This window comes from Bubalus kerabau, chromosome 1, assembly GCF_029407905.1.
Source record: "Bubalus kerabau isolate K-KA32 ecotype Philippines breed swamp buffalo chromosome 1, PCC_UOA_SB_1v2, whole genome shotgun sequence".
Lineage (NCBI taxonomy): Eukaryota > Metazoa > Chordata > Mammalia > Artiodactyla > Bovidae > Bubalus > Bubalus kerabau.
In genome coordinates this window covers 53,597,264-53,622,667 of record NC_073624.1, presented here as the reverse complement: position 1 = coordinate 53,622,667, position 25,404 = coordinate 53,597,264, and the positions used below count along the sequence as shown (strand labels likewise).

General features: G+C 40.0%; 1 protein-coding gene across 1 annotated transcript in view; it reads left to right on the top strand.

Moving 5' to 3' along the window:
* NOPCHAP1 (NOP protein chaperone 1) overlaps window positions 1-24,924 on the top strand; it is a 256,395-nt gene extending 231,471 nt beyond the window's left edge. Inside the window, exons 2-5 of the mRNA XM_055574938.1 lie at window positions 15,399-15,534; window positions 17,658-17,744; window positions 20,222-20,358; window positions 23,185-24,924. Coding sequence (XP_055430913.1) covers window positions 15,420-15,534; window positions 17,658-17,744; window positions 20,222-20,358; window positions 23,185-23,424 — 579 coding nt within the window. The 5' untranslated portion in view covers window positions 15,399-15,419 and the 3' untranslated portion in view covers window positions 23,425-24,924. The remainder of the gene's footprint in view (window positions 1-15,398; window positions 15,535-17,657; window positions 17,745-20,221; window positions 20,359-23,184) is intronic.
* Window positions 24,925-25,404: the final 480 nt, after the last annotated feature.

Below are 25,404 nucleotides of genomic sequence, written 5' to 3'. Positions count from 1 at the left end.
ACAATTTTAGTATCAAATTATAATAGTAATGGCTTAAAGCCCTTTAAATAGAATAAAAATCCATGAGTTAAACAGACATAAATAAGTGAATAAATAAGTAAATGGAAGGACAGAAAGCTTTCTCACAATAGAATACCAACTAATACATAGAAAATCCGCCTGCAATGCAGGAGATTCCTAAGTCAATTCCCCAGTTCGATTCCTAGCTCGAGAAGATCTGCTGCAGAAGGGATAGGCTACCCACTACAGTCTTCTTGGGCTTCCCTTGTGGCTCAGCTGGTAAAGAATCTGCCCACAATGTGGGAAACCTGGGTTCGATCCCTGGGTTGGGAAGATCCCCTGGAGAAGGGAAAGGCTACCCACTCCAGTATTCTGGCCTGGAGAATTCCACGGACTATATAGTCCATGGGGTCGCAAAGAGTCAGACACGATTGAGAGACTTTCACTTTCACATAGAAAATCATCAGTAGATGAAAAACTGAGTGAAATTTTAATGAGACAATATGTTTACATCTCTCCCCACAAATACTTGTTAATTGAAAAGACATAACTAGTAATTTGACAGAGCAGAAATTTCACAAATACCACCTTAACCGAGTGATCAAAGTTAATATCACCAGTAGTAAGACAAAGCTACGTCATGTACATACATGATGGACTGAAAGAACCTAATATCAGCTCTGTGATTAATTTGCCAGAATATATGATTTGAGTCTAACCACAAGGAAACAGGAGAGAGACCCAAATTGAGGGATATTCTACGAAATCTCATCTATCCTCTTTAAAAATGTCAGTTATAAATGACAAACGATGACTGATGACTTAAAAACTATTTATCACAGATTGATAAAAAGGCTTGAATGCAGTGCATGACCTTGTGTTTGATACTGGCCTGGCCAAAAAAAAAAAAAGTCATAAATGACAGTACTAAGACAAAGTCTGAATACAAATAGTGGGTTCCATAGTGGAAATAAATTCATGGTAAACTGTCTGATTTTGTTTATTGTACTATGGTTATGTAAGAAAATATCCTTATCTTATACTTAGGATTTATACACTAAAATACAGACTAGGAAGTTTACAATTTGCTCTCAAGTTATTCAAAAAAAGGATTGTGTTGTATGGTGTGGGGAGACAGAGAGAAATATGACAAAGGGTGGTTCAGTGGTAAACAATCTACCTGACAATGCAAGAGACATGGGTTCAATCTCTGGTCTGGAAAAATCCCATGTGCCATGGTAAGCCTGTGTGCCACAACTACTGAGCCACAACTATGGAGCCCATGGTCTAGAGCCACTGGACCACAACTACTGAGCCTGTGAGCTTCAACTATCGAGGCCTATGTAGAAGCCTCTGTGCTTCACAACAAGAGAAGCCACCACAGTGAGCAGCCCAGGCACTGCAGCTGGAGAGCAGCCCCTATTCTCTCTAACTAGAGAAAAGACTGTGCAGCGTGGAAGATCCAGCACAGTCAAAAATAAATCAATAAATAAACAAATGGGGCAAAATAGATCCATGTTTGAATCTGGGTAAAAAGGTGTATGGGGCTTATACTATTGTTGCAACTTGTCTTCTTTTAAATCAGAAGTTATATCCCCCAAAAATGTGACCAAAAAATTGAGATGGGGAAGTGTGTGTTTACTTGCTCAGTCGTATCCGACTCTTTGCGACCCCATGGACCTTGGTCCATCAGGCTCCTCTGTCCATGGAATTCTCCAGGCAAGAATACTGGAGTGGGTTGCCAGAGATAGGGGAAGAGGGACATAAAAAGTTATTTTGGTAACATTCCACCAGTGCAGAGGGAAAAGCCATACAAAAATATGATGATTGTATCTGCTCCTGCTCTCTGTACCACCTCTCTGTTGATACCGTCTGTATTCTTGGCTAAAACAAAACAAAACAGGAGCTTCTAACCAGTGTGTAGGTGGTCTGTTTGGGTAGCTTCAAAGACAGCTTTTGTGAAAATGGAAGTATTCATTTTAAAATCATAGAGATCTCTCTGTCCTGCATAGCAATTTGGGAGCCCTGTCATAGTTTGTAATCAGAGTGTCTAATCTTGCAAAATACTCTTTTTTTCTTTCCTAAGTCAATTTCCTTTTTTCAAATTTTAAAAATATTTATTTTTAATTCATTGATGATTGCTTTACAATCTTGGTTTGATTTCTGTCATATATCAACATCAGTTAACCATAGGTATACATATGTCCCCTCCCTCTTGAATATCCTTCCCATCTCCTGCCCATTCCCACCTATCTAGGTTATTACAGAGCCCCAGTTTTGAGTTCTCTGAGTCATACGGTAAATTCCCATTGACTGTCTACTTACATATGTTAGTGTATATGCTTCCAGGCTCTCTTCATTTATCTCACCCTCTCCATCTTCTCCCCTACCCTTGCCCATAAGTCTGTTCTCTATATCTGTCTCTCCACTGCTGCTCTGCAAACAGACTCATCAGTACCATCCTTCTAGATTCCATATATATGCATCAATATACAATATTGTTTTTCTCTTTCTGACTTAAATTTCACTCTGCATAATAGGCTCTAGGTCCATCCATCTCATTAGAATACTGACTCAAATGTGTCAATTCTTGCAAAATATTCTTAACTTAAGATAAATGAAAGAGGTAGTATGTAGGATCAGAAAAAAAGGAACAGTAAAACCATACACAATTTATGGATTTTTTTTAATAAAAAGGTATTTCCTTCCAGTCCTCTCTTGGGATTTAACTCATGGGTATTATCGCTTCTGGTTCATTAATATTTAGCAGAATTTAACACAGATCTCATTTGTTCCTTTTGATGAAGAAGTGATGCCTTGCACTATATACAAAATTCAACTCTTAAAAAAATAACTTAAAGATTTCAGCACAAGAGGCAGAGAATCAAGGTTTAAGCCAGTTTAGCTTCAGGACGAAAAATAAAATCTTGTTCTGCATGCCTCCCTACTTCCTCCACTGGGTGAACATTTTATGTTGCTAGAAAATAAAGCATTTCTTTGACACAAATGTTTGATTTGATCCCTAGTGTTAAATAGATGAATTGAGAGGCTAACGAAAATCAATTATTTGCAATCTAATTACACCATAATTTTTAGCATTTAAGTATCCGTATCTCTAGAGATAAAATAGTTTTGATTTACAAAACTGGATAATTAAGCATATAGGCCTATAGGCCTGAGAGCCAGGTAATAGCAACTTGAAAAGTTAGCAATATAAATGGTCAGTTTGGTTAGTCTGCTGAAGATAAAAAAATGAGTAAAATTTACCCCTGAGGAGAAAACCTCAAAACAATCCCAAATATTATTGACTGCAGTTGAGATGTGAATGCTTCCCTAGTTTCCTTTGCACTCTCTCCTTATCACAGCAGCGCTGCCTTCTGGGTGATATTGACCCATCCACCACCAGCTGGAGGGGTAGGCCCTGATTGGCCTAAACCAATTAGGATCGTCCTGATTGTCTCAGCTAGTTCAATAGCAGGCCTTGACCCAAGTTGGTTAGTTTTACATTTAATTTCTGGAGAGCGCTCTTTTTTTCTTTTTTTGCCATACCACACAGCACATGGAATCTCAGTTCCTTTGACCAGGGATCAAACGCACATCTCCTGCATTGGAAGGGCAGTCTTAATCATTGGACCACCAGGGAAGTCCCTGGATAGCAATCTTAATTCCAGTTTATTGGGAAAGTTTTATGGTAACACCTAATCACCAACCAGGACCTGCCTCCCTTCTCCCATGATCAGAGCTTGCCCATGATCATAACTATATACGGTAGAAACGACAAATGGATTCAAGGGATTAGATCTGATAGACAGAGTGCCTGAAAAACTATGGACAGAAGTTTGTGACATTGTATGGGAGGCAGTGATCAAGACCATCCCCAAGAAAAAGAAATGCAAAAAGGCAAAATGGTGTCTGAGGAGGCCTTACAAATAGGAGAGAAGTGAAGAGAGGTGAAAAGCAAAGGAGAAAAGGAAAGATATATCCATCTGAATGCAGAGTTCCAGAGAATATCAAGGAGAGATAAGAAAGCCTTCCTCAGTGATCAATGCAAAGAAATAGAGGAAAACAATAGAATGGGAAAGACTAGAGATCTCTTCAAGAAAATTAGAGATACCAAGGGAATATTTCATGCAAAGATGGGCACATTAAAGGACAGAAATGGTATGGACCTAACAGAAGCAGAAGATATTAAGATGAGGTGGCAAGAATACACAGAAGAACTATACAGAAGAGATCTTCACAATCCAGATAATCACAATGGTGTGATCACTCACCTAGAGCCAGACATCCTGAAATGCAAACTCAAGTGGGCATTAGGAAGCATCATTACAAACAAAGCTAGTGGAGGTGATGGAATTCCAGTTGAGCTCTTTCAAATCCTGACAGATGATGCTGTGAAAGTGCTACACTCAATATGCCAGCAAATTTGGAAAACTCAGCAGTGGCCACAGGACTGGAAAAGGTCAGTTTTCATTCCAATCTTTAATAAAGGCAATGCCAAAACATGTTCAAACTATTGCACAATTGTACTCATCTCACACATTAGCAAAGTAATGGTCAAAATTCTCCAAGCCAGGCTTCAACAGTACATGAACTGTGAACTTCCAGATGTTCAAGCTGGACTTAGAAAAGGCAGAGGAACCAGAGATCAAATTGCCAACATCCATTGGATCATCGAAAAAGCAAGAAAGTTCCAGAAAAACATCTATTTCTGCTTTATTGACTATGCCAAAGCCTTTGACTGTGTGGATCACAACAAATTGTGGAAAATTCTGAAAGAGATGGGGATACCAGACCCACCCGACCTGCCTCCTGAGAAATCTGTATGCAGATCAAGGAGTAACAGTTAGAACTGAACATGGAACAACAGACTGGTTCCAAATCAGGAAAGGAGGACATCAAGGCTGTATATTGTCACCCTGTTTATTTAACTTATGTTCAGAGTACATCATGTGAAATGCCAGGCTGGATGAAGCACAAGCTGAAATCAAGATTGCCAGGAAAAATATCAATAACCTCAGATATGAAGGTTGCTGCTAAGTCACTTCAGTCGTGTCCGATTCTGTGCCACCCCATAGATGGCAGCCTACCAGGCTCCCCAGTCCCTGGGATTCTCTAGGCAAGAACACTGGAGTGGGTTGCCATTTTATTGACCTTCATATAACCTCTGCCACCCTTACGGCAGAAAGCGAAGAAGAACTAAAGAGCCTCTTGATGAAAGTGAAAAAGGAGAGTGGAAAAAGTTGGCTTCAAACTCAACATTCAAAAAATGAAGATCATGGCATCTGGTCCCATCACTTCATGGCAAATAGACAGGGAAACAATGGAAACAGTAACAGACTTTATTTTATGTGGCTCCAAAATCACTGCAGATGGTGACTGTAGCCATGAAATTAAAAGACACTTGCTCCTTGGAAGAAAAGCTATGACCAATCTAAACAGCATATTAAAAAGCAGAGACAATACTTGCCAACAAAGGTCTGTCTAGTCAAGGCTATGGTTTTTCCAGTGGTCATGTATGGATGTGAGAGTTGGACCATAAAGAAAGCTGAGCACCAAAGAATTGATGCTTTTGAACTGTGGTGTTGGAGAAGACTCTTGAGAGTCCCTTGGACTGCAAGGAAATCAAACCAGACAATCCTAAAGGAAATCAGTGCTGAATATTCATTGGAAGGACTGATGCTGAAGCTGAAACTCCATACTTTGGCCAGCTGATGTGAAGAACTGACTCATTTGCGAAGACCCTGATGCTGGGAAAAGTTGAGGACAGGAACAGAGGATGAGATGGTTGGATGGTATCACTGACTCAATGGACATGAGTTTGAGTAAGCTCCGGGAGTTGGTGATGGACAGGGAAGCCGGGCGTGCTGCAGTCCCTGAGACGCTGAACTGAACTGATGATCATAACTGTAAGTTATAATATATGCTGGTCAACCAACAAGCTTCTTATATGCCTTTTAAGTATCTTAACATTTAAAACAGTTTATCTTCCTTTTCTATAATTTTTGTTTTGAATAAAACAGAAATTTATCCTGTAGAATTTCCCATATTCTAGATTTGATTGGTTGATTTCTAGTACAAACTACCATTTTATAGGAAAAATGAGAAACAATGGTTTCGCTAATCCCTGTTTCTCATTTTTCCTATAAAATGGTAGTTTGTACTAGGGGCTTGATTTAGAAATGTCATTGTTTTACAAAATGTATTAGGTGGCACTGTGCACTTCCTAACACATTAAAGTCAGAACCACACAAACTCGGGTTGGCCATAGTTTTAGTGATATCAGAATGGTTGGCAGAGTCAGATTTAGTTTATTTGAGCTAGTGGGAATTTCTGGAGTTAGTTCCAGATTCCTTTTGACATGACCCCAATAGTATTTGAGAGCCTCCTTGCTTTCTGGTTCCCCCAGTGTCCCAGGTTTATATTTCCTGATCCAGACATGAAATCAGCCATGTGTCTAAGAAGCTCTGTTCCTTTTCTTAGTGGGTAAAGTTGTTTAGTGGGCACCACCTGGGCTCAGGAATACTTGTAACAGTGGGTTGTTATTGTTTCTAGACCTGCCAGTGGGCCAAGCTAGGGAATAAGTAGTTTTTCAGAAAAAGAAAAGGAAATAATGAATTTATACAGATATTGCCAATTTAAATTTAAGATTATAGGAGAGCTTTACCTCTTATCTCTTACACAAAAAATCTGAGCTGCAAATCGTGTTTATATAACTTTATTTGCTTTATCTAAGAATGTTTAAGAATCTAACAGTATTTAAAAATCTAAGAATCTGAGCAAACTCCAGGAGATAGTTTACGGACAGGGAAGCCTGGCGTGCTGCAGTCTATGGGGTTGCAGAGTCAGACAAGACTTAGCAACTAAACAATTACAACAAGAATATTTATATAAGCAGTTTCAAAATAACCATCTCAATGCTGCTGCTGCTGCTGCTGCTGCTGCTAAGTCGCTTCAGTCGTGTCCGACCCTGTGCGACCCCATAGATGTCAGCCCACCAGGCTCCCCGGTCCCTGGGATTCTCCAGGCAAGAACACTGGAGTGGGTTGCCATTTCCTTCTCCAGTGCATGAAAGTGAAAAGTGAAAGGGAAGTCGCTCAGTCGTGTCTGACTCCCAGCGACCCCATGGACTGCAGCCTACCATATCAATAGGAGTACTAAAAATTAAGATGATAGAATGCATTTTAAGATTTGTTGAGGGTGTGTGGCTATTGTCTTTCTCCTTAAGATATATATCTTATTAAGGATGTACTGTCCAAATATTAAGTTTTAGAGTTATCTAAAATAAGTCTTTTCTGTGTTGTGCCACAAACTTGATATACAGTTAAATTCAATTACTTCTGTCCATTTTTAGTTTTGGGAAGAGGGTTCTTTCTTTCTGTATTTAATTTTTTAAATATAGGTTATTTACAGGATTCCAAAATCAAAATGGTTAAACAGAACACATTCAGAAAAGTCTAATACCCTTCCTTGTTCCTTCCTTTCCCCTCTGTTAATGTTATGAAATGAAGTAACATTTTTATATGAAATGAATAATAACTATTTTATTTATTTTTGGCTTATCCTCCATTGCTTCTTTTTGAAAATATACATGCATATGTATCTGTATGTGTGTGTATATAAACATATATAGGTATTTTCCTCATTTTATTAAACAAATTTGCTTTATTTGCTTATAAATATATCCAGAAGATCCTCCATAGCAGGATATACATATTTACCTCATCTTTTTACCATGCATAGTATTCCATTTTGTGTTTATTCAAATAGACCCCCATTGATGGACATCTAGGTTATTTTCATTTTTACCATTACAAATAGTGCCACAGTGCCTACGTTATCTTGAATTTTTTCCCAGAATATTGATAGGAATTTCTGAGTATAAAGGTAAATGCATGTATGTAACTTACTGGATAATGTCAATTCCTTTCCATAAGAACTCTATTATTTTTCATTCCCAACTTTAATGTACGACACTGCCTGCTTCCCCACTACTTTGCCAATGGGTATGTTTTAATTTTTCATTCTTGCCATTCTGATAGATGAGAAGTAGCTCCCCAATTTTTTTTTATGTGTGTGTTTTTTAATATGAGTGTGTTTCAGCATTTTTTTTTTTAAATATGAATGTGTTTGAGCAACTTTTGTATTTCTGTTTCTGTGAATTGTTGGTTCACTTTTCTAACCTGTTTTTCTGTGGAGTTGTTGGTCTTTTTCTTCTCAGTTTTTAGAAGCTTTTAATGTTATGGGTATTAACTCTGTGAGATAAATTGGAAGTCTTGTCTTCAGATGTGTCATTTGTCTTCTTACATCACTTATGCTGATTTTTCTTCTGTAAAAATTATTTTTGAATTTTTATATAGTCAAATTCATGAATCTTTTCTCTTATTGATTCTAGATTTTGAATGATAGTTAAGAAAGTTTTCCTCATCCATTTCAGTTATAAAGAAAACATTCTATCGCCCTCTCTCTTCCTAGCTCTCTTTTATTACTTTTAAAGTTTCATTTTTTAAGTTTGACTCTCTAATACATTTGGAATTTGTCTGGATGCATAGTGTGTGGAATGGATCCAAATTTACCTTTTTCCTTTTTTCTCAAATGGCTATTCTTTTGTTCCAATACCATGTTTGTTTTGTTTTTGGCCATACCACATTACCTGTGGGAACTTAATTCCCCAACCAGGGATCAAACCCAGGACCCCTGCATTTAAAGCATGGAATCTTAACCACTGGACCACCAGGGCAGTCCCCTAGTAAGAGGCACTTATTTAAAAGTGCCTCTCTTCCTTACTGATTTGAGATGCTCCCTTTATCTACACTAAAATTCCCAAAGCGTGGGGATCTACTCCTGAATTTTATTTTTTGTCGTCTGTTTAGTTTGTGCATCAGGACTGTTTTTAATTATTAGGCAGACTTTACAGTATGTTTTACTAATAGAGGAAACACCCCCCTCTCATTGTAGCTCCTCTTTTTCAGTCTCCTTGCTGCTACTGTCATTTTGTATGAACTCTCTCATCATTCAAAGGGAAAAGATTACCTGATGGCATTTTTATTAGGATTATGGAAATTTCATGGTGGACTTTAGGAGACTGACAGTATTTTTGATATTGAGTCTTTCTATCCAAGGCAATGGATATATCTGTTACATCTTTCCTTTTATTCAAATCTATTTTTTATCTTTCAAGAATATTTTATGGTTTTCTTTATATACTTTTTGAAGATTTCTTGTTAAGCTTATGCCTAGGTGTTTTAGTTTATCTTATAAATGGGTTTTCCCTTCCACTATATTTTCAAACTGGGTGGCGTTTCTCTACATTTATTTCCTACTATTTTACAAGATTCTCATTTGTAGCAGTTTTTCTGATTTTTTCCCCACTCCTATTCTCAGATATACTATTGTAACATTTGTATATAGAAATAGTCTTACCTCACACTTTCCAAGTCTTATGTTTCTGTTTCCTCTTGTGTAAATGTTTTGGCTAATATTGCCAATTCAATGCTTAAGTAATAGCAAAGACTGAACATCCTTGCATTTCCTCTAGAGGCTTTAGGAAGAAAGCCTTGCATTTACCCATTAAGTAAAATGCTGATTTGGGGGCAGAAGTATATATGATTTTATTATGCATAATGGGTATCAATTTTCATCTTATTGAATGCTCATCTGTAGATACGATTATATGATTTTTCTTTGTAACTGTTAAACCAATATATTAATGACAATACTACTATTAATATACTAAAGACTATACTAATCCCTCTTAGAATAAGCACCTCTTGTATGGCATCTAGTTTTTAATGTACTCTTGGATTCTCTTTCTAGTATTTAATTTGTTTCATCTTAAAGAGATGGGAATAACAGACCACCCTATCTGCCTCCTGAGAAACCTATGTGCAGGTCAAGAAGCAATAGTTAGAACTGAACATGGAAAAATGGACTGGTTCCAAACTGGGAAAGGAGTACATCAAGGCTGTAAATTGTCACCTTGCTTATTTAACTTACATGCAGAGTACATCATGTGAAATGCCAGGCTGGATGAGGCACAAGTTGGAATCAAGATTGCTGGGAAAAACATCAATAACCTCAGATATGCAGATGACACTACCCTCATGGCAGAAAGTGAAGAAGAACTAAAGAGCCTCTTGATGAAAGTAAAAGAGGAGAGTGGAAAAGCTGGCTTCAAACTCAATATTCAAAAAATGAAGATCATAGCATCCAGTCCCATCACTTCATGGCAAATAGATAGGGAAACAATGGAAACAGTGAGAGACTTATTTGGGGGGCTCCAAAATCACTGTAGATGGTGACAGCAGCCATGAAATTAAAAGACACTTGCTCCTTGGAAGAAAAGCTATGACAAACCTAGACAGTGTATTAAAAAGCAGAGACATTACTTTGCCAAGAAAGTTCCATCTAGTCAAAGCTTATGGTTTTTCCAATAGTCATGTATGGATGTGAGAGTGGGACCATAAAGAAGGCTGAGCACTGAAGAATGATGCTTTTGAACTGTGGTGTTGGAGACGACTTTTGAGAGTCCTGTGGACTGAAAGGAGATCCAACCAGTCAATCCTAAAGGGAAACAATCCTGAGTATTCATTGGAAGGACTGATGCTGAAGCTCCAATACTTTGGCCACCTGATGCTAAGAGCCGACTCATTAGAAAAGACCCTGGATGCTGGGAAAGATTGAGGACAGGAGCAGAGGATGACAGAGAATGAGATAGTTGGATGGCATCACCAACTAAATGGACATGAGTTTGAGCAAGCTCCGGGAGATGGTGAAGGACACAGAAGCCTGGCGTGCTACTCCATGGGGTCGCAAAGAGTTGGACACGACTGAGCGACTGAACAACAACAAATCTCTTGCATAAATATTCATAATTAAGACTGGTCTTGTCGTAAAGGTTGTCAGCGCCTCATGCACATCCCATTGGTACTTACTGTTTATATACACTTCTGCCCAATTTTCTTTTTTCAAAAAATTGTTTTAATTAATTAATTTAATTTAATTTTTAGCTGCATTGGGTCTTCATTGCTGGCACGGGCTTTCTCATTGTTGCCATGAGCAGGGGCTACTCTCCAGTTGCCAAGCATGGGTTTCTCATTGCAGTGGCATCTCTTGTTGCAGAGCATGGGCTAGAGCTCATGGGCTCAGTAGTTGCAGCATGTGGGCTTCAGAGTTGTAGCCCACGGGCTTAATTGTCCTGAGGTATGTGGAATATACCTCAGACTAGGGATCGAATCTGTGTGCCCTGCTTTGGCAGGAGGCTTCTTAACCACTGGATCACCAGGAAAGCCCCTGCCCAATTTTCAATGACCAGCATTTGTAACTCTCTGCCTGAAGATTTTCTCTTGCCACTGGGGCCCACTTAACTAGAAAGCAAAGAACAGGCCGGAAATGCTGGGCAACTTGTACCACGTAGGAACAGCCCTCAACCAATAACTGACATGAGCTAGTAGACAAATACCTAGGCTCACTGAGGGTAACTGAGAATTCCCCAGCAGAATTAAGTTCCAGTTGCCCTTAGCCACAATTTGCTTGATAGTAACACATTATTGTGAATTCTCAGGTGGCGCTAGTGGTCAAAGAATCCGCCTGCCAATACAAGAGACTTCAGAGAAGCAGATTTGATTCCCTGGGTTGGGAAGATGCCCTTACCCTGCAGTACATTCTTGCCTGGGGAAATTCCGTGGACAGAGGAGCATGGACAGTCCATGGGGCCACAAAGAGTCGGACACAACTGAGCACATAACACAATACTGGTTCCTTTCCTTTTTTGTTTCTCTTCCCCCTTCTGGCTTCAAAGCTACTTGCACTTGAACCTCATCTCTAGGCTGGCTTCTAGGGAAACCAATTAAGCCAGTTCTATGATTTTCTTTTTTGTACAATCTTTCTGAAGTTTGGGTATCAATGCTATATTCATTTCTTAGAACTTGGGAATTTTACTTTTATTTCCCATGCTCTGAAATAGTTTAAGTAGCATTAGGTTTATCTGATCTTTGAAAGTTTGATAGAAATCCCCTTGTAAAACCAACTGGGCATGGTGTTTTTATGTGAGAGCTCTGACAACCCTCTCTGTAACGTCTATAAAAATTGCTCTATTTAGACTTGCTATTGAGTTCTGGGGAAATTTTGTAAATTATATATTTCTGGAACATTAACCATTTCAAATGGTTTCATTTAGGCTTTCAATTTTCTTTGCATAGAGTTGTGCAAAGTAGCGTTTATACATTTTTATATATTTCCTCTGATTTTATGGTTATTGTTTCATTACCTTTTATTTCATATATTTATACCTTCAAACCTTCCTTCACCCCTGTATTTTGACTCACATTAAGCTAGTGGTTCATCATTTTCTTGACTTTTTCAAAATAGTTTTTTAAGGGCAAAGGTTCATTTCATTATTTTCTTTTAATGCAAGGATTGATTAGCAGTGTGTTTTTACATTTTTAGGTGGAAGAGATTTTTTTAAAAGTCATTATTTGCTAGTTATATAGAATTGTGATCACAGAAGGCCACTTATATCATTTATACTTTTGGAATGTATTGAAATTTTGTGGACTATAATACAGCAATTTTGTGAATTTTTCATGTGACTTAGAAGAAGGTTTAATCTCTGTTATCAGGATTCAGTGTTTACATTTATTATATCTGTGTGTGTGTGCTCAATTGAATATAACTCTTTGCAACCCCATGGACCGTAGCCTACCAAGCTCATCTGTATGTGGAATTTTCCAGGCCAGAAAACTGGAGCAGCTTGGCATTTCCTACTTCAGGGTATCTTCCTGACCCAGGGATCAAACCTGTGTCTCTTGCGTCTCCTGAATTGGTAAGGTGGATTCTTTACCTCTACTTTATTTATAATTTTGTTTAGGTCTTCTGTAACCACATAATTTTTTGTTCAATTAGATATAGTCTGTTCTGAAACAGTGTTAAAATTTCCAATTATTAGAGTTTTTGCTTAATTTTCTTTGCATTACTTTTTAGTTTCTGTTTTATAATACTTGCTGCTATTTTATTAGGCACGTGGATATTAATGATAGTTTCCTCTTTGTAGATTCTAGTATTTAGCATTATATTTATATTTAGCATTATAAAGTATCTTTATGTTTCCTTTTAGGGGAAAGAGGCTGAATTCTTTTCTTTCTATCTATCTTATTAATTTTTATATTTATTAATATTTTTATTTTGTTCTAATAACTGTACTCAATATCATTCAGTCCCCTTTTATTTTGATATTGTCTTCTTACCATGAACAACATTGTAACTTACAAGTAACCGCCTCTTTCTCTTCTCTCCATTACCCCCAACATCTAACTTAAAATATTATCCTTTTATTCCAAGTTTTTAAAAAGTCAGATTTCCTCTTACTATATAGTCTCTGCTTCTCCCCCTTTTTTGTCTTATATCCGTGCTATCAAAACCTATAAAAATTAAAGACTATTCTTTCAACCTTATTCTCACTGTCTTCCCCCAATTCTGCTGTAAAATGCTCACTACCAAAACTTAAGTTGCATTTCTCCGATTATTTTCTGAATCATATTTTCTAGGAAATTCCTCAAGGAGGGTTTGGGAGCAATATTTCCTGAGTTCTTGTATGTTCATAATGGTCTATGTCTATTATCATATATCTGATAAGAAAATATAAATAATTCCTACAATTCAACACCAACAAAGCTACCTGAACTAAAACAGGCAGTGGATGTGAATACACATTTCTGCAAAGTAGATATACAAATGGCCAATGAACACATGAAAACATGCTCAACATCACTAATTGTTAGAGAAATGCAAATCTAAACTACAGTGAGTTATCACCTCACAACTAGAAAGAAAGAAAGAAAAAAAGTGAAGTCGCTTAGTTGTGACCAACTCTTTGGGACCCCATGGACTGTAGCCTACTAGCTCCTCTGTTCCTGGGATTTTCCAGGCAAGAATACTGGAGTGGGTTGCCATTTCCTTCTCCAGGGGATCTTCCCAGTCCAGGGATCGAACCCAGGTCTCCGCATTGCAGGCAGATGCTTTACCATCTGAGCCACCAGGGAAGACCTCAACTAGGATGGATGGCCACTATTAAAAAAAAAGAAAAAAGAAAAAGAAAGAAAGAAAAAGCAAATAAACATTGACGAAGATATGGAAAAATTGGAGCCCTTATGCCCTAGTGGTAGGAATAAGATAGTGCAATCACTATGGAAACACACTGAAGGGTCTTAAAAAGTTAAAAATAGAATTACCATATAGTCAGTAATCACACTTCTGGGTATAATATATCCAAACAAATTGAAAGCAGGGACTTCCCTGGTGGTCCAGTGGCTAAGATTCCATGCTTCCAGTGCAGGGGGCCCATGTTTGATCCCTAGTCAGGGAAGTAGATCCCATACGCTGCAATGAAGATGGAAGATCCTACATGCCACAACTAGGACCTGGCACAGCCAAATAGATAAATATTAAACAAAAAGGAATTGAAAGCAGTACCTGGAAGATATATTTGCATATCTATGTTCACTGCCTCATTGTTCAGGGTACCCAGGAGGAAGCAACCCAAACACCTGCCAAGGGATGAAATGCATAAAGAAAGTGTGGTATATGCATGGAATGGAATACTAGTCAGTCTTTAAAAAGATGGGAATCCTATTACTTGCTACAACATGGATAAACTTTGAGAATACTATACTAAGTGAAATTTGCCAGTCAAGAAAAGACAAATTTTGTATGATTTCGCTTATATGAAATATCTGAAGTAGTTAAACTCACAGAAACAGAAATTAGAATGGTGGAGGCAGGATGCAATGGTGGGGGAGGGATGGGGGTGGGGCATTGCTCAATGAATATAGAGTTTCAGTTTTGCAAAAATTCTACAGATCTGTTACATAACAATGTAAATAGTTAACACTTCTGAACTATACCCATAAAAATAAGATTATGTGTTTTTTTTTTTAAGATTTCTTTTTGGTGTGGATCATTTTTAAAGTCTTTATTGAAATTGTTTTAATATTGCTTTTGTTTTATATTTTTATTTTTATGGCTGGGAGGCATGTGGGATCTTAGCTCCCAGACCGGGAATCCAACCTATACCCCCTGAACTGAAAGTCTTAGTCTTAACCACTGGACCGTCAAAGTGTGTTCTATGTCACAGAGGTTTGAAGAGGAGGGCAGCCCCCATGGTGCGCTCTTCACTTTTAAATCCAGCCTTGCTAGCTCTTTCATCCAATCACAGGATCTCTAGAGCCTCCACCTACCTTTTCTACGGATAGGAATGGCCTCCTCACTCCGCTAGGTGCCGCCCTCGCCGCGGGCCTTCCTCGCCCTGCCCCTCGCCCCGCGCCTACGAGTTTCCTCCAATCGCAGTCCTGGCCCCGCCTCCTACCCCAGCCCTTTTCCTGCATCCGGGCTTGGAGAGGCCGCTGTGAAGATCAGCGAGCAGCATGGAGGTTTCCGGCGAATCCCAGTCCGGCCCAAGCTGTTCGTCTTCCTCCCGAGATGGCTCCGGGGTCTCGGTCTCCAAGGAGTTGCTGATGGCGGGGAGCGGCGGCCGCGGAGGTGACGAATGGGTGGGCGGCAGCGGCGTGGGGCGCGCACGTGCAGCTGGGGGCGGCGCTGCTGGAGCCGCGGGTCAGGGGCTACCTGCCTAGTTAGCCCCTGCACCGCCGAGGGACCCGGACATCCCCCCGGCTGCGGGGTTGGGGGACTGGCCGGCCTAGGTATGGGCATCCGGCCTCGAGCCCGAGGGTGGTTTGTGTTTTCATGTTTTAGGCACAGTGCTGAGTGCCCAGTGCTGAGCGCCGCAGCTCGACCTTCCCCCGCCCCCCTCCCCCTCCTAAGGGGACGACCTTAGAATCAGGTCTGGGTTCCAGCAGTTGGCTAATAAGGGGAGCAGGTGAGTATTATGGATTGAGCACCTTCTCGCTGCAGATGCTCACAGAGCCACCCTTAGTGCGCTCTCTTAGTGCGCTGCTCTGGTAGAGGGAGACGCGTCCAGGAAACCCTCATAGGTTTTTAGACATCCTAATAGCTAAAAAAAAAAACTAGAGTTCGAATCCCAACCCCACGAGTAATTAGCTGTCGAACTCTTTTTGGAGGGGGGCAGTGTTTGAGGAGAATAAAATTCATTCGAGTGGGAGACGCTGTTAGAACAGTTGGCTGGCTCAAGGAAGAGCCGAACCACCCAGCTGTGAAACTTTTTTGTGGCTCAGTGTCCGACGCTTTGCGACCCCATGGACTGCAGCACTCCAGGCTTCCCTGTCCTTCACTATCTCCCAGAGTTTCCTGAAACTCATGTCCGTTGAGTCGATGATGCCATCCAACCATCTCATCCTCTGTCGCCCTCTTCTCCTCCTGCCCTGAGTCTTTCCCAGCATCAGGATCTTTCCCAGTGAGTCGGGCTCTTCACATCAGGTGGCCAAAATATTGGAGCTTCAACTTCAGCGTCAGTGCTTCCAATGAGTATTTCAGTGTTGATTTCCTTTAGGATTGACTGGTTTGATCTCCTTGCAGTCCAAGGGACTCTCAAGAGTCTTCAGCACCATAGTAGGAGAGTTGTTTACATCCCCAAAGCTTCAGTTTTTACATTTGGAAAATGGAAGTAGTAGTACCTATAGTGGTTTTTTTTTTTTTTTTCCTGAGAAGAAGAATGAGTATAATGTCTTGGGCATATCCTCATTAAATATTAACTTGAAAAAAGATTCTTTGAGAATCCAGAGCATCCGAAGACATTATAATAATAGCTGAAGCTTCTTAGTGCCTACTCTGCCCCAGGAATTAATTCGCTAAATTTAATCCTCACAGCTTCCCTGTGTGGAGTTGGTTCTGTTAGGGCAGTTGTATAGATGAGGAAACTGAGACCTGGTGTATCACACAGATAAGTAACTTGTTGGAGATCATGTGGCTGGAAAGTGGCAAAACTGGGATTTGAATCCAATCGGTGTGGCCCCAGAGTCCATGCTCTTTTCACTAATCCAATTATTAGGTATAAGCTATTGATAGTAGTTAGGAGTGTTGAGCTGCTGCTTTGAGGGTGATCAGGATTTTTATGCCAGAGTGAAGAGATTTTCCAGGTGCGGGAACCGGGGTGCATAAAGCCTTGGGTTTTGAAAGTAAGTCCTGTTCTCTGTGCTCTGATGGGCTGGAGAGTTGGGTTAATTTGAGGAGCTGTGAAAAGGCTAAAGGGGTTCTCTTTAAAGGGCTGTTTTGTCTACATCAGACATCTTGACTGAAAGGGAACTTATTAGGCAGAGATGTTTTATAAATGAAGAAATTAATACTCAAAAAGTGTAGGTGATTTGCCCAATATAATGTAGCTGGTAAACCATTTCTGGTTTTACTTAACCCTTATGTATTCTGTACTGCTTCTTGCATTCTGTCATTGCCGACCTACATTTGTTGCTGGTAGATTTCTGGCCCAGAGAGGTGCAGTTTAGTGGGCATTTATTACCTGGCATTGGTGAGGCAGAGATGTAAGAGACAGGTTTAAAGGGAGGAGATCTGCAGAAAGAGCTAAAATGTTGTCATGGAACTTGGAATGTTCCTTTTTTTTTTTTTTAATGTGTTAGAAAGTGAGGAAGGAACAGTCAAGACTTGAGGGTGGAGGGTGGTCTTGCAAAGTTTGCTCTTGGGCTCCTATTTCTTTATGCTGTAATAAAGGAAGTGTGTGTGTGTGTTTGCAGGTATATGGGACAGGTTGCTCATCAACTCCAAGCCTAATTCCAGAAAGAATTCTACTCTTCAAACAGTTCGGATAGAGAGGAGTCCCTGTAAGTACTCTTCCCTCTCTTCTCTTTCTCTCTCTCTCAAGAACCCTCTGTGATATGAAATTCTGCCTAATTAATCACTTATTTGTTGGGACAGTGTCTGCTTTTGTTGTCAGAGAGTCCATTCTAGCAAGTCTTACTTGGAAATTACATCATGAATTCAGTGCACAGGGATAAAATTTCTTGTATTATTCCCCTGCTTTAAGAGGGTGGGGCTTAAACCAGGCAGGAGACTCGGGTTTGATTCCTGGGTTGGGAAGATCCCCTGGAGACGGGGAGTGGCAACCCACTCCAGTATTCTTGCCTGGAGAATCTCATGGACAGAAGAGCCTGGCAGGCTACAGTCCTTGGGGTCACAAAGAGTCAGACACGACTGAGTGACTAACACTTAAGAAGGTAACCTTGCCCAGAAAAACTTGTGGGATGGATTTTTGGAAATCAAAATCAATTATTGTTAAACTCCATGGGGAATGTTTCCAGAGGTTACTGACTCCCAAATTTCACACACAGATGTGGGAAAACACCACCAGATTTGATTAAATTGGACAGTTACTTAAATGGTAAACGTTACTCATAACAGGGCCAGTTCTTTTTATTAATTACTCTGTGATATTGGTGTATCACATACTCTAAATATAGGTGAGTCAGACTTTGTTCAAATAGCATCATGTAACACTTAGCATTTGTGTAATTCCCTTTTAATGTTTAAAAGAAAATAAAGACAAGAATGAGTAAAAATGGTGTAAATGATACATGAGGTTATCATGTCTGTAAACTACAAAATCATGAGTAGTCGAGGGGAAGTTAACCATAATATGCATTAAATGTACAACAGCTGAAATGATTGCATGGTGGGTCCCCATTCAAATATAAGTTTTTGTGTAGACATAGGTTTATATTTTTGGAGTTTTATATTTTTACATATCTCTGAGTGGAATTTTAAGAATTTTTATTTTTTAGTATTTTGGCCGTGCCACCCATCATGTGGGATCTTAGTTCCCCAACTCGGGGTGGAACTGTCACCTCCCTGCATTGGAAGCATGGTGTTTCAGCCACTAGACCCCAAGGGAAGTCCCCAGAGTGTATTTTTTAATAGAGAAAAGATTGCCAAATTCTTTTCCAAGTTGGGTATACCATCTGGAATCCTAGCAGTCCTGTTTCACAATTCAAGGCCATTTCTTGATCCTCACCTCCATTTTCTTCTTCCATGCTCTGAACATTTTAGTTCACTGTTACATGGCTGTATCAGTGACTTAAGTTCTGAGAGCTCATGATGTGCATGGTTATATGCTGGGCCTCTCTTGAGAGCTAACTCAATAAATGACATATCCCTGTTCTTTGTCTCCCCTGTGCTTAGCACTCACAGATGAGTAAACTGAGGTTTTGATTGGTTAAATTAAATGTATTAGATTCCTGTGGTTACACATGAATGAAACCCAGCTCCAATTGCCTTTAGCCAACTGACGTTGGCTCATTTTTTGGGGAAAAATACCCCCAGTGATTTCAGGTACATCTGCATCCAGGTGCTCAGCGTCATCTGGGATCTGCCACTCTATATCTCTTAGTTCTGCTTTCCTAGGTGTTGACTTTATCTAGAACCAGCTCTTCTCTGATGATGGGTGGTAGGTGGGCCAGTTTATCAGCAGCTCTAGGTTTACATTCAGCAACTCACCTAGTCATTAACTCTGGAAGAATGGACATCTTTCTCAACAGTCCAAAACAGAGTCCCAGGGTGATCTGTAATTGGCTTGCCAGATCACAGTGTCATGAGACCGAATCACAGTGTGGCCAAGGTTGTGGATTACATAGGCATGAACTGGGTAGGGACAGGAGTGACTAAGAGTGACAGAGCTTAAGAAAGTCATCATTATCAGAAGAAAGGGAAACAGATGTGGGCCTCATTAACATCCATTGCTTCATTAACCTGCCCCAGGTAACTCAGATAGTAAGACGTGGAACTGGGGTTCTCTGAAGAGCCTCAGCAGTCTGACCCCAAAGCCTTGGAGTCTCATGCATTTAACTATTAAGTCCAACTGCCTACTTAATCAGTTTACTGTCTGTTGAATGCCATTCTTCTAGGAATTTTCAGTTCTGGGCATATATGAAAACCAGAAAACATTGAGAAATAATTGCTGAATTGTACAGTCATACTGTTTTTCATGGACAGAGGAATTCCCCAGACAAGAATACTGGCATGGGTAACCATTCCCTTCTCCAGGAGATCTTCCTGACCCAGGGATCAAACCCGGGTCTCCTGCATGGCAGGCAGATTCTTTACTGTCTGAGCCACCAGGGAAGCCCACCATTTTAAGAATTCAGAAGAGAATGAAAAGTTTTAAAATAGAAGGAATTTGAATGCTTTTTTATTGAACTGTTGTTATTTCTGTCAAATTGAGAAGTGTTTTTGTAGAAATTCTAAATTTTTAAAGTTTGACTAAAGACTAACATAAATATTGATAAATGATATTTTCACTCCTTAGTATTGGACCAAGTACGGACCTTTCTCCCACAGATGGCTCAGGCAAACGAAAAGCTAAGAAAAGAAATGGCAGCTGCACCACCTGGTCATTTCAATATTGAAAATACTGATGAGACTCTTGGACAAGTTATTCAAATGGTAACTATGCCTTGTTTTCATTTCATAGTATAAAATAAGCAATATGTTTCATCACCTGAAAAAGAAAGAGAACTTTTAAATTTTAATTCCAAGTGTTATTTTCCTGTTTGCAAAGTCAGCTCATGTTTCCAGTACTGCATAGGTGCTCAGTCATTTGATTAAATGACCGAGTTATTTAATCCTAATAACCTCATAAGTCAGCAAGCTTCCCTGGGTGAAGTCTAGGAATTTAGTCATTCAGAATCATAGAAAGGCTTTTTCAACTCCAATAACACATGTGTTATCTAGAAGCATTTATATACTAAGTTTCCTGAGTTTTTTAAAATTTTCCCATTCAAGGCCCAAAAGAAGTAGTCAGAGTCTGATTCATTGAGAATGCAAAAATAAACAATGTGTATAACAGAAAAACTGCTTATATAACTCAGGTGTGAAAATTGTCTTTCACTTTGCTGCTGCTGCTGCTAAGTCGCTTCAGTTGTGTCCGACTATGTGTGACCCCATAGACGGCAGCCCGCCAGGCTCCCCTGTCCCTGGGATTCTCCAGGCAAGAACACTGGAGTGGGTTGCCATTTCCTCTCCAGTGCATGAAAGTGAAAAGTGAAAGTGAAGTCGCTCAGTCGTGTCCGACTCCTAGTGACCCCATGGACTGCAGCCTGCCAGGCTCCTCCTCCCATGGGATTTTCCAGGCAAGAGTACTGGAGTGGGGTGCCATTGCCTTCTCCAGGGAAGTCACTCAGTCGTGTCCAACCTTTCGCGACCCCATGGACTGCAGCCTACCAGGCTCCTCCGTCCATGGGATTTGCCAGGCAGGAGTACTGGAGTAGGGTGCCATTGCCTTCTCCAGTCTCTCACTTTGGGCTCCTCTTATTTCTGCACTGAAATCCCCTTTATAACACTCGTGTCTGGACAAATCTGACACCATTTTTAATAATCATATACCTGATCCATCAGCAGATATGGCAGCCCTGCATCTAGAGTACATCTCGAATCAAGCCACTCCTGCTCGGCACCCAGGACCCTCACTCTAGGTGATGACAGTCTCTCCTCTGGATTATCCCAGGAAGTTCCCAGCCAGGCTTTCTGCTTCCACTTTTTTCCCCCCAAAGCTTGTTCTTGACACATTGTATGTGGCCCCCAGTTTGGGAACCAGGGGGCTTCCCATCACATTTCTAATTAATTCAGAGTCCTTCATGGGCCAGTGTGATCCTGCCTCCATCTCTCCATTGACCATCTCTCCCACCAAGGACCCTCACTGATTGTACTCCAGCATCCGTCTCCTTGGCTCTGGCCCTTTTCCCTCTTTGTAAATCCCATCCCCAAATTCCTCCATCTTTCATCACTTGTCACCTCAATGGTTTTCTTTCTTCTTTTTTTCTTCTTTAACTTTTCACTGCCCTACACTGTGCTTTCTGAGTAATTGTTTATTGCCTTTAAAAAAAATACACTTATTTATTTGGCTGTACCAGCTCTTAGGCTTTTAGTTACAGCACGTGGGATTTAGTTCCCCAACCAGGGATCAAATTCAGGCCCTCTGCATTGGGAGCGTGGGCCCACTGGACCACCGGAAAACCTGTTTCTTAACTAAAACAGAGGTCAGCAGCCATTATATGTAGGGGGCCAGATAGTAAATAACGTTAGGCTTTGTGGACCATGCTGTCTCCATTAATGACTGTCTATTTCTGCCATTTCCATGTGAAGACAGCTGTGTGTGTGTGTGCGCTCGTTAAGTCGCTTCAGTTGTGTCCAACTCTTTGTGACCCTATGGACTATAGCCTGCCAGGCTCCTCTGTCCATGGGATTCTCCAGGCAAGAATACTAAAGTGGGTTGCCATGCCCTCCTCCAGGGGATCTTCCCGACCGAGGGATTGAACCCACATCTCTTATGTCCACCTGCATTAGCAGGCAGGTTCTTTACCACCAGCGCCACCTGTGAAGCCCCAAAGACAGCTGTAGATGATACGTAATGAGTAGGCATGTTTTATATACTTTTTATGGAATCCAAAATTTGAATTTCATACAATTTTTGCATTTCATGAAATACTATTCTTTTGTTGTTTTGTTTTTTTCCTACCACTCAAAATGTAAAAGCATTCTTACTTCATGAGCTGCATGAAAACAGGCAGGGGGCTGGGTTTGCCCTGCCCGCCATGGTTTGCCACCTCCTGCTCAAAAACATAAGTTCCACCAAGGCAAGGATTTTGTTGTTGTTGTTGTTGAGATTCTAATGTGGTGCCCGGTTAATGTTGGTATTTGTTAATATTTGTTGAGTGAGTTTTGTTGAATAGATTCAGCTATATAGAATTCAGTTGTGAGGAACTTTTTAGACTTGTAATAAAAGTAGATCCTTAGGCCAGACTCTGGCAACTGAAAGAATAATGCTGCTGCTGCTGCTGCTGCTGCTGCTGCTAAGTCGCTTCAGTCGTGTCCGACTCTGTGCGACCCCATAGACGTCTGGCAGCCCACCAGGCTCCCCTGTCCCTGGGATTCTCCAGGCAAGAACACTGGAGTGGGTTGCCATTTCCTTCTCCAGTGCATGAAAGTGAAAAGTGAAAGTGAAGTCGCTCAGTCGTGTCCGACTCTCAGCAACCCCATGGACTGCAGCCCACCAGGCTCCTCCATCCATGGGATTTTCCAGGCAAGAGTACTAGAGTGGGGTGCCATTGCCTTCTCTGGAAAGAATAATAGTATTGTATTAAAAACATTTCCTGTCTTCTGTGCTTCAGTATTTGTGCTAAGTGTTGGTCATTCCCAAAGTTGTTTTTGTAACTTTTTAGGGAACTACCCCAAAATAAATCTCCCACATGGTGTGTATTTTTTTTCTTTCAGGACGTGGCCTTGTTTGAGATGAATCAGTCTCATTCGAAAGAAGAGGACAGTTCGGAAGAGAATTCACAAGACAGTTCAGAGGAAAGTTCAGAACCTGAGGATGAAGACGACAGCACCTCTTCCGAAGGGGAAGTCACCATAGATAATATTAAGCTTCCTCATTCAGAAGACGGAAAAGGCAAGATAGAGGTTCTGGACAGTCCTGCTAGTGAAAACAAAGAAAAACAGGGAAATAAGTGATCTGAGAAACAGGTGATAGATGCCTGCTAATTAAATGGCAACCCACTCCAGTATTCTTGCCTGGAGAATCCCATGGACGGAGGAGCCTGGTAGGCTAGTCCACGGGGTCGCAAAGAGTCGGACATGACTGAGCAACTTCATTTCACTTGACTTCAATTCTATGGAAAAGAGTGTGACTCACTAGTTGTTTTGCCTTTCAGATACCTATGGTGCTTTTTTGCAATATTGAATATATTTTGTTTCATGGAGAAACAGAAGCTGGCTTTTAAAGAGCTGGAAGAGATAGCATTTGGATATCCTCTAAGAGCACACTGTATTTGATTTCATGCTAAAGAAATTGCGTTTAGAAAGCTTAATTTTATGTATGGTAATGAGTGAGTTTGTTGGCATCCTTCATAGCATAGACTTCAGAAATCTCAAACTTATTTTAAGGTAAAAATACATGTCACCTGTTTGTTTTTACTTTAAATTGTCCACTTGGATAAAACAACCTAGTTTGGTTTTTTTTTTTTTAAGTTGTTATAAAGTCAGACTTATTTATTATCAAAATGGGGTCAATGAGGGAGAAATCTTTTAAAGAAGTTTTTTACAAAGAAAATAATTACTTACATTTAGCCACCCTCAGACATACCTACTTTCATTAAAAAAAAAAAAAATTCCTTTCCAATTTGAGCAGGAAAACTGGTGTTCTGATTTAATCACTGGTTTAAACTGGATTAAACTGGTTTAATCACTGTCTATGACTCTGTAGCCCCTTATTACATACTAATATGTAGAATTTTTATATTTCTCCCTTGCCATGGCTGTCTCATATAATACAACTAGGTGTGCTATACAGGTAAAGAAGTCATCTAAGTTCAGTTCTCTGAATTGTATGTAGAATTTATGTTTTTGGTTTTGTTTTTCTTTTTCTCATAAAGCAATGTTTTTGTTTGTTTCAACTATTGAAATTATTCATCACAGTTGCCCAGTTTTGAAATCTGTTCATTGTAGAGAATAGGGATACCCCAAGAAAAATAGGGCACAGTACATAAAAAGATAGTAATTGGTTTTCTCTTTCAAAAGACAAAATGATCCTACTTTGGGGTCTCCTTTCTGCCTTATTCTTGACCTTATTAAACTTGTTTGGGTTCTTATTTGCCATAGAACTGGATTTGCTCAGGATGTAAACTAGAGAATTTAGAGGAGTGTCTCCAAGTGCATTGAGCTGATGGGACTTTGTTCCCTAATGTTTTAGGGGTTTTTTTTAAACTGTTTTTTTCTTACTCCTCACCTTGTCCTTATGAATACTCTGAAGATTATTCTCAAGGTTCTTTCTGGTATTTCCCATTGGAAATTGGAACCCAGGCTGTGCCTTAAAAGTATGCAGAGTGAACAGATCTGGAAACCAGATTTCTCAGCTAGAAAAGATACTATGTTATGCCTGGTAGCACCAAACACAGCTGTGATGAATTATTGGTGTAAATATGTATTTAAATAAATTAACAAATATTTAAATAATGTCTTCTACCAGCTAATATTTATGCCACATTGTGGGAAGAATTGCATTTGTCTGGTTCACTCCTTAGCATGGTGCATGGTACACAGTAGGCACTGAATGATGTAGATAAATGAATCAACAGGTATATGGGGATGTACAGGGCATTTTAAGCCATGGTATCCATGGGGATATGAAGGTGTAAGTTCACCAGAAATGCATACCTAAGTGGTAGACTGGTCAGTGAAAGAGACTAGTCAGTGTAGAATTACATACTAGTATGTAGAATTTTAATATTTCTCCCCTTCCATGGCTATCTCATATAATACAACTAAGTGTTCTATACAGTTAAAGAAGTCACCTAAATTCAGTTCTCTGGACATTCTTATGACATTGGAGGAAAAAAAGAAATCTAATATGTGATAGGGTTGTCCTTTTCAGTTCAGTTCAGTCGCTCAGTTGTGTCCAACTCCTTGCGACCCCATGAATCGCAGCACGCCAGG